Source organism: Gracilinanus agilis, chromosome 2, assembly GCF_016433145.1.
Source record: "Gracilinanus agilis isolate LMUSP501 chromosome 2, AgileGrace, whole genome shotgun sequence".
NCBI classification, from domain to species: Eukaryota; Metazoa; Chordata; class Mammalia; order Didelphimorphia; family Didelphidae; genus Gracilinanus; species Gracilinanus agilis.
The window spans coordinates 169,680,647-169,695,685 of NC_058131.1; the positions used below are offsets into that span (position 1 = coordinate 169,680,647).

At 39.1% G+C, this 15,039-nt stretch overlaps 2 protein-coding genes across 2 annotated transcripts in view; one reads left to right on the forward strand and one right to left on the reverse strand.

Moving 5' to 3' along the window:
* ADAM9 (ADAM metallopeptidase domain 9) overlaps positions 1-2,891 on the reverse strand; it is a 123,104-nt gene extending 120,213 nt beyond the window's left edge. Inside the window, exon 1 of the mRNA XM_044659538.1 lies at positions 2,783-2,891. Within this exon, the coding sequence (XP_044515473.1) occupies positions 2,783-2,891 (109 nt within the window). The remainder of the gene's footprint in view (positions 1-2,782) is intronic.
* A 398-nt stretch (positions 2,892-3,289) lies between these two features.
* On the forward strand, positions 3,290-14,255 carry TM2D2 (TM2 domain containing 2). Its single transcript, XM_044663553.1, has 4 exons — positions 3,290-3,571; positions 5,985-6,072; positions 12,193-12,308; positions 13,357-14,255. The coding sequence occupies exons 1-4, from the start codon at positions 3,339-3,341 to the stop codon at positions 13,568-13,570; spliced, it is 651 nt and encodes a 216-aa protein (XP_044519488.1). The 5' UTR covers positions 3,290-3,338; the 3' UTR covers positions 13,571-14,255.
* Positions 14,256-15,039: the final 784 nt, after the last annotated feature.

Below are 15,039 nucleotides of genomic sequence, written 5' to 3' on the forward strand. Positions count from 1 at the left end.
ACACTGGAATCCTGTGATCAGGCATGTGACTTCCCATCCCCCACCCCACCATCATTAGGGGATCAGCAAAGGACTAGAAAATATTAGCCCACCTCCTTATTAGGTACTAATCAGAGATATTTGGGCTGTCCAGGGGAGAGCTGAATAATGAGCTTTCAGAATTCTATTTAAATGAGTCAAGACTCTAGATAAATCTACTCTGGCCATCAAGAGAGATCTTGAACCATTAATTGTTTATTGGCAGCCTTTCTTACCTGGAATCAAATTTTTACTCCTCACAAATTAGAGAAGTTTCTGCCATTTGAAAATCAACATGTTCAAAATACATCTTTCATGCAAAATCCACCTCCTTTACAAACTTCCTTACTTCTGTCAAAGTTATTATCATTACTCTCCAGTGGTTTCCTATTATCTCTAGGATCAAATATAAACTTTTTTATCTAGCATTTAGAGTTCTTTGCAATCTAGCCCAACGGACCTTGCTGTAGACTGGCTTAGAAAAGTAGAACACTAACTAAAGTTGGAGTCAGGAAGATCTATGTTCATATCTCACTTCAGACTTTAAACTAGCTATGCAACCCTGAGAAGAGGTCATTCAATTTCTCCAAGCCTTAATTTCCTCATCTGTAAAATGGGAGAGGAAAGTATTGAAATAAGCATTTATGTAATGCCTACTATGTGCCAGGCACAGTGCTAAGTACTTTACATTCTCATTTAACTCACAACAAGGCTGGTATTATAACTTATTTTACAGAAAAGAAAAAGGAGGCAAACAAAGGTTAAGTGATTTGCCCAGGGCCATAGAGCTAGTAAAAGTCTGAAACCAGAGTAGGCCTCAGATCTTCCTGATTCTAGGTTCAGCACTCTATCCACCCTACTACCAGCTGCCTCAGAAGTGCCTAAAATGGCAATAAGAAATGAATTGATGACTTTGTACTTGGAAAGAGTAATTGGAAGAGAACTCAAATATTCCAAAATTTCTAGCCTGCACTAAATTCAGTTATTTTTTTAAAGAGTAATCTGGATTGAGATAAAAAAAGCACAAATTATGTTCCCATGAGCTCAAGTCTCCACTGATGGCTCCCATCACCACCTAATACAATTCCCATGATAGCAGTGTACTGTATTTAAACAAATACATCCTAACGTATGAGGTTTAAAAAAAAAGTTTTTGAAGGTACACTATCCCAGTGCATATGAGGAACCTGATGAAATAACAAAAGAGTAAGAGTCATTTCCAGAAAAAAGCCAAGGCACTAATGACTAACTCTCAGGGTTAGCTAATCTCAAAGGAAGACAAAAATCAATTTACTGGTGAAAGATTGCTAAACTATAGAAACTGAGCACTTAAACTCCAAAGAGAAATACTGAAAATAAAAAAATCAAGTAAATCATACCTGATCTTTTTATTCTGTTTACTAGTTTTTAGCCTTCTAGTGTCTTTAATATCCCAAACTAGAAATATGTATAGAGACCCTACCCCCAAATCACTAGTCATACCTCTAGGTCTATAACCCATATCCCATATCATATGCCACATAACCTATAACTACTTTCTGGACCAATGCCAGTAGGTCCTTATTTCTAGATATAGTTTTACACTCCAGTCAGACCTTAAGTATAACTCATTGATTTGGGGGTTTGACCTTGGGAGTTCAGATGAATTCAGGCCCAGAGGAGATATTGTGGGGGAGAATGGTTGGGGAGGTGGGTCTGAGCCAAGAACAGCAAAGAAAGAGGAGAGAGGCCAACCCTGGGGGAAATCTTTGGGGTAAAAAAGGTGGGAGCCTGGGTAAAGAAAGGTGAGCAAGGCATGGGCAAAGACCAGGAGCCCAGAGTACAGAGATGAGAAAGCCTGGATAAGGAGTGAGTGGGGATTCCAGGGTAAAGCGCTGGATAAAGGAGTGAGAGGAACCCAGGATATAGAGGGGTGGAAGCCAGGGATAAAAAGTGTTTCGCCCGGGGCAATGGAGGTTGGCGGAGGAGGGGGGCTAGCCTAGGGTAAAGCATCTGGTAAAGATGTGGAGGAAGCACGGGGTAAAGGGGTGAAAGTCTGGGATAAAAGCGAGGAGGGGATGACACCCCTAGGTACGGCGCCTGGTAAAGAAGTGGTGAGGAGCTGTAGAGGTGGAAGGTTGGGGTAAAGAGAGGGTGAAGCCCAGACACAGTGGGGTGGGAGCCTGAGGTAAAGGGGCAGGAAAGGGGTAAAGAAGGGTGGAAGCCTGGGGTAAAGTCCAGGATACAGAGATGGAAGTTTGGGATAAAGTGGCAGGGGAGCCCAGGATAAAGCTTCTAGTAATGGGTTGGGATTAGTCCGGGGTACTGAGGGGTAAAGTGAGGCGGGGGGGAGGGGGGGGGAGAGAAACCAAGGTAAAACTCCTAGTGTTGAGGTGGGTGTAACCCCGGGGTGCAGAGGAGTGGAAGCCTGGGGTAAAGAGAGAGTGAAGCTCAGATAAGTGGGGTGAAATCCTGGGGTAAAGTGACGGGGGGAGCGAAGATAAAGCTCCCGGGGAAAGTAGTGGGAGCAGCCCAGGGTACAGAGAAGTGGAAGCCTGGAATAAAGTGGGGGGATTGGGGAGCCAGGGGCAAAAGGAGGTTTAAAGTTAAAGGGTAGAGAGAAAAGCCTGGGGTAGGATGGATCCGGCCCAGCGACCCCAAGGCCTGTCCCAAGCGCAGCCTTAGTCCAGCTTCAAGCTCCAGCGCCCTGCCTCGCGCCCCCTGCACCCTCGGGAAAGAGGGAGCAAAAGCTACACTCCCCAAAGGGACAGAGGGGGCCACGCACCTGCCTGCGCCGCTCCCAAGGCTGGCCCCAGGCAGGCAAGCAGCAAAAGCCCTAGTAGTCGCCGCCGCCTCCGCCGCCGGCGCCCCGAGGCGCTGGAGAACGAATCCATGTAGTCTCTGTCCTCCGCTGCGGCTCAGTGCTCTGTCGCCTCCGCTTCCTCCATCATACCGGACTCGGCCGGGAGCCCGAGAAGCAACATGCGCATGCGCACAACGATTCAGGACCCAATTCCCAACAGGGACCTAGATGAGAATAGCGAGCCACGCCCCATACTCCAAACATTTTCCCTTCCCTCCTTTCTCCGCTCTTCCTTTTCACGTGAGACTCTGCGAGGGCCAATGAGGGAATACCCACCACGAGACTCCGCCTCCAATACGCCACGAAGGGGGGAGGGCTCCAAATGAGATAGTCCATTGGCCGGCTCGGGGCGAAGGGCGGGGTCGTACGGCGCCTACCAGCTGCGGCGAGGCGGCCTACATTGAGAGTTCCAGATTCAGCTGTGCCGGGACCTGGATTTCCAATCCAGGCCGGTTAAAGGCTATCAGGCCCAGGGAGGATGGTGTTCGGGGGTTTCCCGGTGAGCTACGTGCTGCTCTGCGGCCAAGCGGCGTTGCTGCTTGGAAACTTGTTGCTGCTGCACTGTGTGTCGCGGAGCCTGTCGTACAACACCACAGCCGAACCCGAAGCCATGGCCCCCGGATCCGCGAGCACGACCCACCTCGAGGGCCTCGAGTCGCAGATGCTGGTCTACACCGATCCCCGCTCCCCGGTCATCCTGTGCGCCTTTCTGTAAGCGGCCCAGGCTCCGGGAGGCGGGGGAGCGAGCGCGAGCCGGAAAGGGATGCATAAAACCCTGTCTTGTTCTCTCGCTGCTACCGGGGAGGAGGGTGACCCGAAAGACCCCACCTGCTTTCTTGCCTCAAGCAAGGGCAGGTGAAGGATGAGGCTGTTGGTAGTGGGGTTCCTTGCACTAGGGAGAATTGGTACACTTTGAATTAAGGAGGTTGATGCACTCTCCAGGTCTTCCGGAGCAGGTGAAAACTTGGCTTTGGGGCTGGCCCTGGGGAAGGTTGAGGGGTGTGAGGGGAAAGGCGCCTGATTTACTTTGTGAAAAATCGAATAATTTAATTCCTTAAGGTTTTATCGAGTCAGCTTCCTACTAGTTGTTCATCACTGTGTGCAGCTATATGAAGATATCTAGGGGGCAGTGGATTGAGAGCCAGACCTCGAAACAGGAGGTCCTGGGTTCAGATATGACCTCAGACAACTTTCTAGCATTGTGACCCTGAGCAAGTCACTTAACCATCATTGCCTAGTCCTTACTGGTCTTCTACCTTGGAACCAATATGTAGTATTGATTCTAAAATGGAAGGTAAGGGTTTTTTTTTTTCTTTTTAAAAAGATACCAAAGAAGTACTTACTCATAGGGATCATAAAGTAGGACCTCAGATTCTGTATCTTTTTTAATAATAACTCCTTTAAAAAAACCTAAAAACCTCTAGTTATTCCTTCCTTTGACCCTTATACGTTCTTATGACACAGAATTCTGGTCACCCTGGGTTCTTGAAAGGTTCAAATTTGAAAGGTTTTGAGTACCTGCAAAAGAAGGAACTGAGTGGTTCTGTCTGAGAGCCAATCTAGCTGACTTAAGAAAAGTCTATCACTAGAAGGTTGACCACCAGATGAGATGAATTTTGGAGCCACAGCAACACATGAAGATGTCCAATAAAATAGGAAGGAATTGCCATCCAATCCACGCCCATTGAAATATTACATCTAGCGAAATATGTTCTGATGGGGTAAGAAAAAACTGGGAATAATTTTAAAACTAAAACTTTGATGGCTTCAGGAATAGAATCTAAGTTAATACTAGTTAAGGCTCTAAAAGAAGCAATTTAATAGAGATAAATGTTCTAGGGTTTACTCAAAGTCAAAAAAATCAATTGTGCAAAAACATGAAGCATGGAGAATATATGGCTACCGAGTAACTGTGTACCTGAAATCCCCCAGGGCTTTGAGAACTCCAAGCTCCCTATGTCAGTTAACACCCACAAGTTGATTTTGTCTAAAGTTGTAATAAGAGAAACAGAATGCCTTTCCCTGATCGGTCCACATCTTAACTATCCTTTCCAGTTCCGGAAACCACATATAATAAATAACATTTACATAGCACTTTAAGGTATGCTGAGAACTTTAAAATTCTATCTATCATTTAATCCTTTCAACAACTCTGGGAATTGATTGCTATTATTATCCTTATTTTACAGTTAAGGAAGCTGAGACAAGTATGGTTAAATGAGATTAAAGGGTCAGACAGCTAGTAAAACAGATTTGAACCTAGATCTTCCTGACTCCTAAACCCAATGTGCTCTATCTGCTATTCCACTTAGTTGCCTAGAAAAATTGACTAACTGGAACATACACAGAAGAAAACAGTCAGGATTGGTGGAGGCCTTAAAACCTCACCACTTTAAGACTGGTTGAAGGACCTGAGAATGTGTAGTCTGGTAAAAAGGAATTTAAGGATATGGTTGCTATAAACATTCAAAAGGTTGTCATGTCAAAGAGGGATTACATTTGTTCAGCTCAAGCAGAACTTGGACTATAAGTTGTAAGTTATAATTTAATAATTGTAATCTAATAATTTAGTGTATTGCAAATTATAATTGGAGCCATCCAAAAGTGGACTTAGTGACTTCTAAAGTCATTGGGTTCCTTGAGTTCTTTTAGCAGAGATTGTTGTAGACTTGGGTCCACACCTGGCTTCTGACAATTCTATCTGTATGAACTTGGGCTAATCACATAAAACTCCTTGGACCTCGTTTCCTCTTTTGGAAAATGAGAAGTTCATTCTAGCTCTAGATCTATGATGCAATGTACTTTGAGGTTCCTTTCAGTTTTAGGGTTCCATAGGTCAGTTTGTTCCAGAGCTTTTTAGTAAACAAAAGTAAAATTCCAAATAGCTTTCCTGAAATTCCTAATTTGTACTATCTCTGCAACCCTGCCCACTATCTCCAAATTATAACAGAACATTTTAAAAGGAACATATTTACTTCCCCTTTGATCAGTGTAACTGATAGACATTTGTGATTAGAGGAAAATGAGAATATTTCCATTGTCTGTTTTGGGATGAAGAAATGTACAGATAAATAGTTATATACAAAGATCCATTAACAACATTCATTTTACTGGTGGTTTATAGGCCTGATGAATTTATAAAGTGTGATGACCCTGTGGATCATGTTGGAAATTCAACTGCCTCCCAGGAACTGGGTTATGGATGTGTCAAGGTGAGTTTTTAATAAACTATTCCTCATAGATTATCCTTAATATTTATCATACAAAAGGCCTGACACTTGTTTTGTGGTAAATACCATTCACATCTTTTATTTTTAAAAGAAAAATTGAAGTTTAAATCCCATTACAATAGACATCAAAGGAATATCCAATTTTTTTGTTGTAATGGAATTTCATTATAGTAAATATTACTATAGAATACATTCTCTGGTCCAAGTGCAATAGGTAAAATTAAGCAAGACATTTAACCTCCCTTAAAAGTGCTCAAAACTGCCTACATGTTGAAACCAACCTTCCTTTTGTCTTGACTCTGCTTTTGGTTTCTTGAAATCAACAGAAGCTTTTGGATTTTTTTTTTTTATTCCCACCATCAGCCATTATCCAGAATATATCTTCTATGAAAACTATGCTATATTACTCTCCAGGTGAGACAACAAACTAGGCAATAGAAGAAAAGCCATTCAACATAATGAGTTAGCTTTTGAAAAATACTTGCAACCTTCAAATATAGGATGCATGATCTAATCAATTATACTTTTTCCCCTCAAGCACTATTTTTGAACTTGTACTATGATTAACTCTTGAGTAGTTATATAATTTTTTTCTAAAAATTCAAATGAATCTGTTCTATTTGAGAGTTTCTTCCAGCAATACTGTTCAAAGTTTACCCTATCAGTTCATCCCATGTGGCTCTTTTCCAGGTCACCCCATAAGTTCCATCTAGGAGAGGGGTACCCAAAGGCTAGGACAATGATGAGCAAATTTTTTAAAGAGGGGGCCAAAGGAAAGGAAATGCTCATCTGTCAGTCTGTTTCTAAGGCAACTCTTTAGAAGTTTCATTATATTGTATCCTACTCATTGTATTCGTCAGATTAGGAATAATGTCACAGGACCGGATAGAGCATCTCAGGGCCACCCCCCCCCCCCAATCTGGCCCTCTGGCCCTAGTTTGCCCATCAGAGGGGCTAGGAGCCTTCCTTACTTTCTCCTGTCATTGAGAAGGTAGCAATGAAGCACTCTATCCATCTATCTTCCCTCTTTCTGGCATATTTCATAATTCCTTAATATTGTCTTTTACTCTTCTTCAGAATTCCTCATTACTTGTAATTTACACTCTTCACACTCACAGTACACATCTCAATTGACCTCTATGTGATACTTTTTTCTTTTGAGAGAGAAAATTACACCTCAGTTTTGTGATATGCAGAAATGGGCAGCCATTTTCTGTAGGCACAAGTTAGCAGTTTGCCACTTTGGAACACAGAACCTGGCAAAGCACCCAGGGCATGTGCCAGAGTGACAGTTAAGGATATGGTATAAATTGGGGCCCACAAACCCCTGGGGTCTTCACTTCTTTCTCTCATCTCAAGGGTGAGGGAGGAGGTAGTGGCAAACTGGGCCCCTGGGTGGTTTGGGAGATTTGGATTAGGCAGGCAGGTAGGGACAACTTTCATTGCTAGTCAAATCAATATCTTATTGGCGTAGCCAACAACCTTTAAATCAAGCAAGATTAAACAGCTACTTTCAAGAAAACAACAGCCTCTGGGATCAGCTACAAACAGCAACAGAGCTGGGAAGTGTCCCTCAAGGTCTTCCCATACTCTGCACCTTAGGGAATAATATGTGTTTCAAGATTTATTTTAGTTTCAAATAATTAGGCAAGATAATTTAGGGTACCCTTCACTCACCTTTCCTTCTCCCTCAGTTTGATTACAAATAAACCCTGTTTGATCCTAAAGCCTAAATAATCTTTGAAACCAACTACTTACCTTAGTAACAGTAACTAGTTTCAAGCGGTCAGATCAGGATAACATCTCTAACTGGCTATAGTCTTTTCCAAGCCATTGTGATCCTTTATTTCAACCTAAGGTTTCAGGAACTCACATTCTACTTCCTGGAAACCCCTACCTACTGCCTGGCTGGATTGGTTTCTAAGGCTTTGTGGTTTAACAAAGAATCTTGAGCTTTTAAAGGAGGCTTAACCCAGCTTGTGTGGGAACAAATCTATACTCAAATCTAGCTGTGGTTAGGCACCTTCTCTCCCTATTTAAGCATCCATCACTAGCATCTCCTGAGCCCCTCCTTGCTGCTCATAACAGTTTTCACTCAGAATTCATCAGTTCTTTCCTTGGAGGTAGAGAGCATTTGCATTTGTCATTATAAGTCTTTCAGAATTGTCTTGGATCATTGTATTGATCAGAGTAGCTAAGTCTTTCACAATTCATCATCATTACAGTATTACTGTTAGTGTATACAGTAATCTCCTATTTCTGGCTAATATCACTTTGTATCAATTCATATAAGTGTTCCCAGGTTTTAAGAAAATAAGGCTTTTCTTAAAGAAATTTGCTGTAAAATTTCTTTAAATTACTTCACTGTCTTTGGGACCTTTTAGCAAAATGTAGTTTCCCTTATTATCTCTTTTAATTAGGTCTGTTTTTGCTTTTGCTTTGTTTAAGATCATGGTTGCTATTCTTGCCTTTTTTACTTTAGCTGAAGCATAATAGAGTATGCTCCCAGACTCTTTATTTTCAAACTGTGTGTATCTTTCTGTTTCAAGTATGCCTCTTTTAAATAGCATATTGTTGGATTCTAATATCTAATACATTCTACTATCTGCTTCTGTTTTGTGGATGAATTTAGCCCTTTCCTATTCACAGTTAAGATTACCAACTGTGTATTTCCCTCCAGCATTTTCTCCTGTATATCTTGATTTCACTGTCCCCTGTGACAGTTTTTAATTATATGAAGGCATTTGTATTTTTTTAAAATAAAACCCTTAACTTCCATGTTTGAATCAATATTATGTATTGATTCCAAGGCAGAAAAGTGATAAGGCCTAGGCAATGGGGGTTGTGACTTGCCCATAGTCATACAGCTAAGAAATGTCTTAAGACCAGATTTGAACCCAGGTTCATCTCCCATCTCTGGATCTGGTTCTCAAGGGCATTTGTATTTATTCCATGTCTCACTGCCCTATATATTGATATCTTTTTGTTTTAAAAAGAAGGGCCTTAGCTTTCAGGGTAATCTTGCAGTTTCCCAAAAGAATTCCTGCTAACTTTCCACTTCTCTTGGCCCAAATCATTGACCATCTATCTCAAGTAAGATATAAGTTCACAGATTTAGAGCTAATCAAATTCAACCCCTCATTTTACAGATGAAGAAACTGAGGTCTAAAGAAGTTAAGTAAATTTCCCAGGACCTCCAGCTATAAAAAGTATCTAGGATTGGATTTGAACCAAAATTTTCCTGATTCCCAAGCACAGTGCTCTATCTCACCACAGTGCCTTTCATATAGCATCATAGATATGCATAATGTTAAGTTGCTCACCTAGTTACATGTTGAAAATATGGGCAAAAGACATTCTTCTTCCCAATTATCTCTCCTGTAGGGATAGATGGATAGACTACTTTGAATGACTATAGGTGGCTCTTCAGTGTTCTTTGGGCTTGATGTAGTCAGCACATTGTAAATGACAAAGAGGAGTATCAGAAATGCCTCAGTATCCATAGGGAATTCCTCTTTGGCTGGGCTGTTTCTTGAATCTTCCCTATAATTAGGGTGAACATTTTGACAAAGATACATCTGCTTTTTGTGCCTTGCCTGGTCTTTATTGCCAGGGGATTGTTGAATAAAATTATTTCTATTGTTATATCTTCCACTGAATCTTGAATGAATTTGATATGTATATGGGAGGCACCTTGTTATAAAATATATCTATAATATGTATATATAGTATACATATAAAAAATAATATAAAATTATGAAAGCAAATGCCTTTTTCTAATCAATAAAGAATACAGTTGGATATTATATTTTTTTCTTATTTGGTTAGTTGTGTTGCTTCATAAAAATGCTACTGATTGATGTATAGATAACTCATAAAGATTTTTATATCAATATGATAGTGGAGATATAAAGAAGTAGTTATTGATGTCATTCTCCTGTTACCTTAATTGAAATTAATAAAATCTGGATTTGTTTTTTGGTTTTGGTTTTCCCCATGACTTTCATAACTTCTTCTGATGTCTTGTATTTGGACCCTCACAGCTGTGTTGTCTCCAGCATGGATTACCTCTTTTTATAGTTGATGCAATCCACCATGTTTTTCCCATCTTTGTTCTCTTTGGTACAATTTTTACGTCTTCTTTAAGAGCATACTGTACTGTGATGTTAGGGTCTAAGTGTAGTGATTCCCTTGGTCTCCATGGAAGAAATAGTTTGTTATAATTATTTTTTGCAGATGTTTTTATTTATTTATTTTTATTTCACCTCCTTGTATATTTTCTTATGTTTATAGATCTCTTCCATTTTCATCTTGAAATGACCTTGGAACTAAGACAAGTTGGAGATCTTGCTAAGCTTCCTTTAAACTGATTTCACCCTCCACTGCTTCTCTCATTTAGAAACAATACTGTTCATAACCATCCATCACCCTTCTTTAGATTTTTTACAAATAAGTTTTCATTCTAGCCATGTTTTACCTTTGATAGCCATTTCTCTCTTTGACAAATAAATCAGATGTTTTCTGACTAAGGTTGTTTTGAGGAGAATCTTTTGGCCTCCTTGTTGTGGCAGTTAATTTACAGTAGTTAAAATTTGGTATAAAGTTATTATAATTAATTTCAATGGCATTTCAGTTGTCCATTTTCCATTTTTAGTAGTTTGGGATTTAGTTCTAATTGTACATCATGTCTTTTTCTCATTATTCATTTTAATTTTTTTCTCATTGTAATCTTAGCTTTCACAAGTTAATGATCTCACTCTATACAAAGAATTGATTAACAAATAACTCCTTTATCAATAAAAGTATTTTCCTGTATATAAAAATAAAATCTATTTTTTTCTATATATTATGTGCTTGCCACATCCAGTACAACAGTTTTCTTGAAGAAAACGTTCATGTTCTAGTAGAAATAGGCTTCTACAGATCCACAAAGATCTACAGATCTCTGACTTCTCTCATTTTATATTCCTCAAACATATTTTTCCATATATTAGGTAGCTAGATGACACAGTGGCTAGAAAACTGGGCCTGGAGTCAGGAAGGCCAGAGTTCAAATGCAAGCTAAGACACCTACTGGCTATGAGGTCCTTAGCAACTCACTTAAACTTGTTTTCCTCTGTTTCCTCAACTCTAAAACAGAGATAATAACTGTACTTACCTCCCAGGGTTGTTGTAAGAATCAAATCAGATAGTAATTGAAAAGTGCTTAGATTAATCTAACTTGAAAGGTTAGATTAAAAAGGTATCTTTAAGCAGCCAGAGAGGAGAAAAAACAGGGTCAGGATAACTTGGAGGAGGGAAAGTCTTCAAGAGAAAAGGGGTAGTCAGCAGTGTCCGCTATTGCAGAGAATTCAAGAAGGATAAGGAGTAAGACTTTTAGATTGTTAACCTTACTTAATGCACTATTTATTTTCCTTGGAAACACTAGTAAATCATTTGCACTCTCTCTTCAAATCAACTCTGTTAATTTGTGTACACGTTGAACCCTTCCAATAGACTTCAAGTTGCTGGAGAGGAGAAACTTTTGGTTCTGTCTTTGTATTCATAGCATCTATCACATTACCATCTATATATTAGGTACTTTTATGAATATTTCTTGAATTTGATTCCTAGAACTGATAGAAAATTGACGGTTCAACAGACATAAATTCATGTACTTAAAGACAAAAGGCCTTGAATCAGATGATCCCTTGAAATCCTTTCAGCTCCATTTTTCCATGATTTCATATATCTTTGTGTAAAATATGGATATTGTAAATACATTGTTTTAAAATGGAAAATTCATAAAAACTCCTTAGTCCATTAATTTTTCTATAACTATTTACTGTTAATCATATTTGCCATTACATTAAATAAACAACAGTTACCTATATAGTTTCTTCTACTTTCTGTGTATTACTGAAGAAGTTAATACATAATTTTTTGAGCAACTTTGAAAACATTCATTTTTCAAATTCATTGAAGCTAATTCATTGAAAACAATAAAAAATATGGGACATATAGGATAGACCTGCCAGAAATTGAGGATTGAGTTAGCATCTTGCTTCCCAGTATAGTAAATTAATATTTTAAAAGTTTGATAAGTTATTTTTGGTTTCATAGTTTGGTGGCCAAGCCTACAATGATGTGGAACATACTTCAGTGCAATGCTACGCCCTGAATGGAATTGAATGTGCCGGCTCTAGAAGCTTCTTACGAGAGAATAAACCATGTATAAAGTGAGTGTTACCTTGAAAGGTGATTAGTTTGAGTTCTCTTTGTTTTTAGTTTGTCATTGCTTAACATGACTTCTATTAAAAAGTTTTGATGGTTAAATGTAGCTATTTTTGGTACACAACTCAACCTGGAACAATATAGTGGAGTGAGAAAAGATCTCTAGGGATTGGAGAGTCCCAGCTCTGTCACTATGTAAGTAAAGAGAGCATGAAATTTGAAGTTAGAGGCTTAGGTGTTTCTTCTTGCTCCCTGGGACCTTGAGGGATGTCACTGCTTCAGTTTACAAATGAGGAGGCTGAACTAGATGATTTCTGAAGACTCTTTTTCCTCGAAATCTATGAACTGGGCAGCTAGGATTAGCCATTCTTCCTCTCTGAGCCTGACTTTCCTCTGATGTAAAATAAGGGGTGTATACTAGGTGACTTCTAAGACCCTGTCAAACTATAGAAGTTTATAGTCATAAATCCTATTCATATAGACCCTATAGTATAGAGGGAACCTTATAAAGAAGCAAGGTCCTCTCCACTGAAGCTCATTTTATTTTATAATTTAACAGAAAAACATGGTCTTGAGGTCTCAGTATAAACTCATTCTGCAGGCTAACGAAGATAATAAATAAATTTATTTAATCTGTGAGCAGTCATAATAAAACTAGGCAGCTAGTGGCATCACATCATATTATAGAAAGAAGATCCTATAAATGAACATGTTCTAGCAGTTATTATCAGAATAACCTGAAAAAACTATAATTCAGAGGCCATAGAGGAATTAGACTAATGTATGACCAAAAAGAGCCCTGAATTATAGAAAGCCCCACATCCATAATTACCTATGCATTTCAATTTGACAGAAGCCAAGTAACCATTTAAATTAATATTTCATAATACCATAATGGGTAGTGCATCTTAGAACTTAGAGATAATTTTTCTGGCCTCCACCAGAGGGAACCACAGTTAATTATTATTATATTATAATACTACCTTTCTATTATTTAATTTAGGCTGTAAGCATTTTAACTTTCATCTAGTAAAGAACCTTTCTTTTTTCTAGGTATACTGGACACTACTTCATAACCACTTTGCTCTACTCTTTCTTCCTGGGATGTTTTGGAGTTGATCGCTTCTGTCTGGGACATACGGGTACAGCAGTAGGGAAATTGCTGACCCTTGGAGGACTTGGGATCTGGTGGTTTGTGGATCTTATTTTGCTTATTACTGGAAGGCTGATGCCTAGTGATGGCAGCAACTGGTGTACTGTTTACTGAAGAGAACTAGACTTATTGAGAGTTGGTATGGCCTTGGAAAGTGAATGACCTTTCTCTCTTGGCCTTGTCTCTACAAATAGCAATTTCTTCCACCATCTCAGACTAAATTGTTATTTTACCCTTTTTAGAAGAGAATCTGCTGGGGCAGTGTTTGGACTCTAGATATAAACAATATTCTGAAAAATCAACTTTTTATCAGCAGAAAAGAAGGTATAAGTATGCTTGTTCAGACATATGCAGCAAGAGGATTTCTATACCTTTTTGCATGCCTTCCCTCAACAGTACTATGCCTTCAGTCTTTTGGAACATATATTGAAACATCATGAAAGAAGTGAGCATTTTTAGGATGTGCCTGGCCTATCATGCTCCTGCCCTAGAAGTACCTAAGATGAAACCAACCATTGAAAATCTGACTTCAGCAAAAGGTGGAAACCAAAGTAACTTTTAATGAATACTGAAACTTTAACTTAATTCTGATGTTCCATAAAACATTTGGCCAAACAGAGAAACTGTACAGGTATATTGTCATTTGAACAAGGAAAATGAAGCCTCTAGTTATGTTGTAAGAACCAAGCTTTCAAAATGCTGAACAGCTGTTCAGAGCCCTCAGAGTGTCAGCATTGGGCCTCAGGGGTATCACCTACTGTGTACAGATGTTTTCATTAAAATTTTGTTTTTAAAGAGATGTCTGAGTGATGTATCTGAGATCAGACATTTCTCTTGGCAGAGATTTTCTCCCCTAAAATTCTGGACCTAATAATGAATAGAAGAGTCACTGCTCATATAAGGGCTTTCACATAAATAACTGAAATTAAAATTTATGGATGGGAAAGTTACAGGTTGAAAGTCTTCATTTGCTAGAAATGAAAAACGGGTTGCTGTCCTAAGAATTTTCATTCATCCAACAAGCATTTATTAAGCACCTAAACTGTTCAGGCAATATGTTTGGCCTACAAACAAAACAAACACAGATATAAAAACAAACCAATTCTTACCCTCAAGAGGCTTACATCGCATTTTGAATATTGAGGAGAAAGAGGAGACCCAGTTCAGAATTGTGGAATTTTAAAACCAGAAAGAACCTTGGAAGTCATAGTATGATGACACAGTAGAAAAAGTGGTGAATTGGATATAAGGAAAAGGAAGCCAATTTGAACCTCTTTGGACAAGCCAACTTAAATTTTCAGTGTGAGCATTTAAACTTTTGAGATTGGCAAAAACTACAAATCAGGGCTTGATTCATTGTTTTGTTGATTATCTAAAATTAAGAAAACCATGGAGAAAGTATAAATAATGGCAAACAAACTTAAAAGTGTGTCATGCATACATTTCCCCTCCCTTGAGCTCCTTGTTAAACATTTACCAAGCATACCCCTGGAGGAGACATATGTTCCAACCCCAACTGTGTGACTTTGGGCACCACAAATCAGATTTCCTCATCTGAGAAATGAGGGATTTGAATTCAGTCT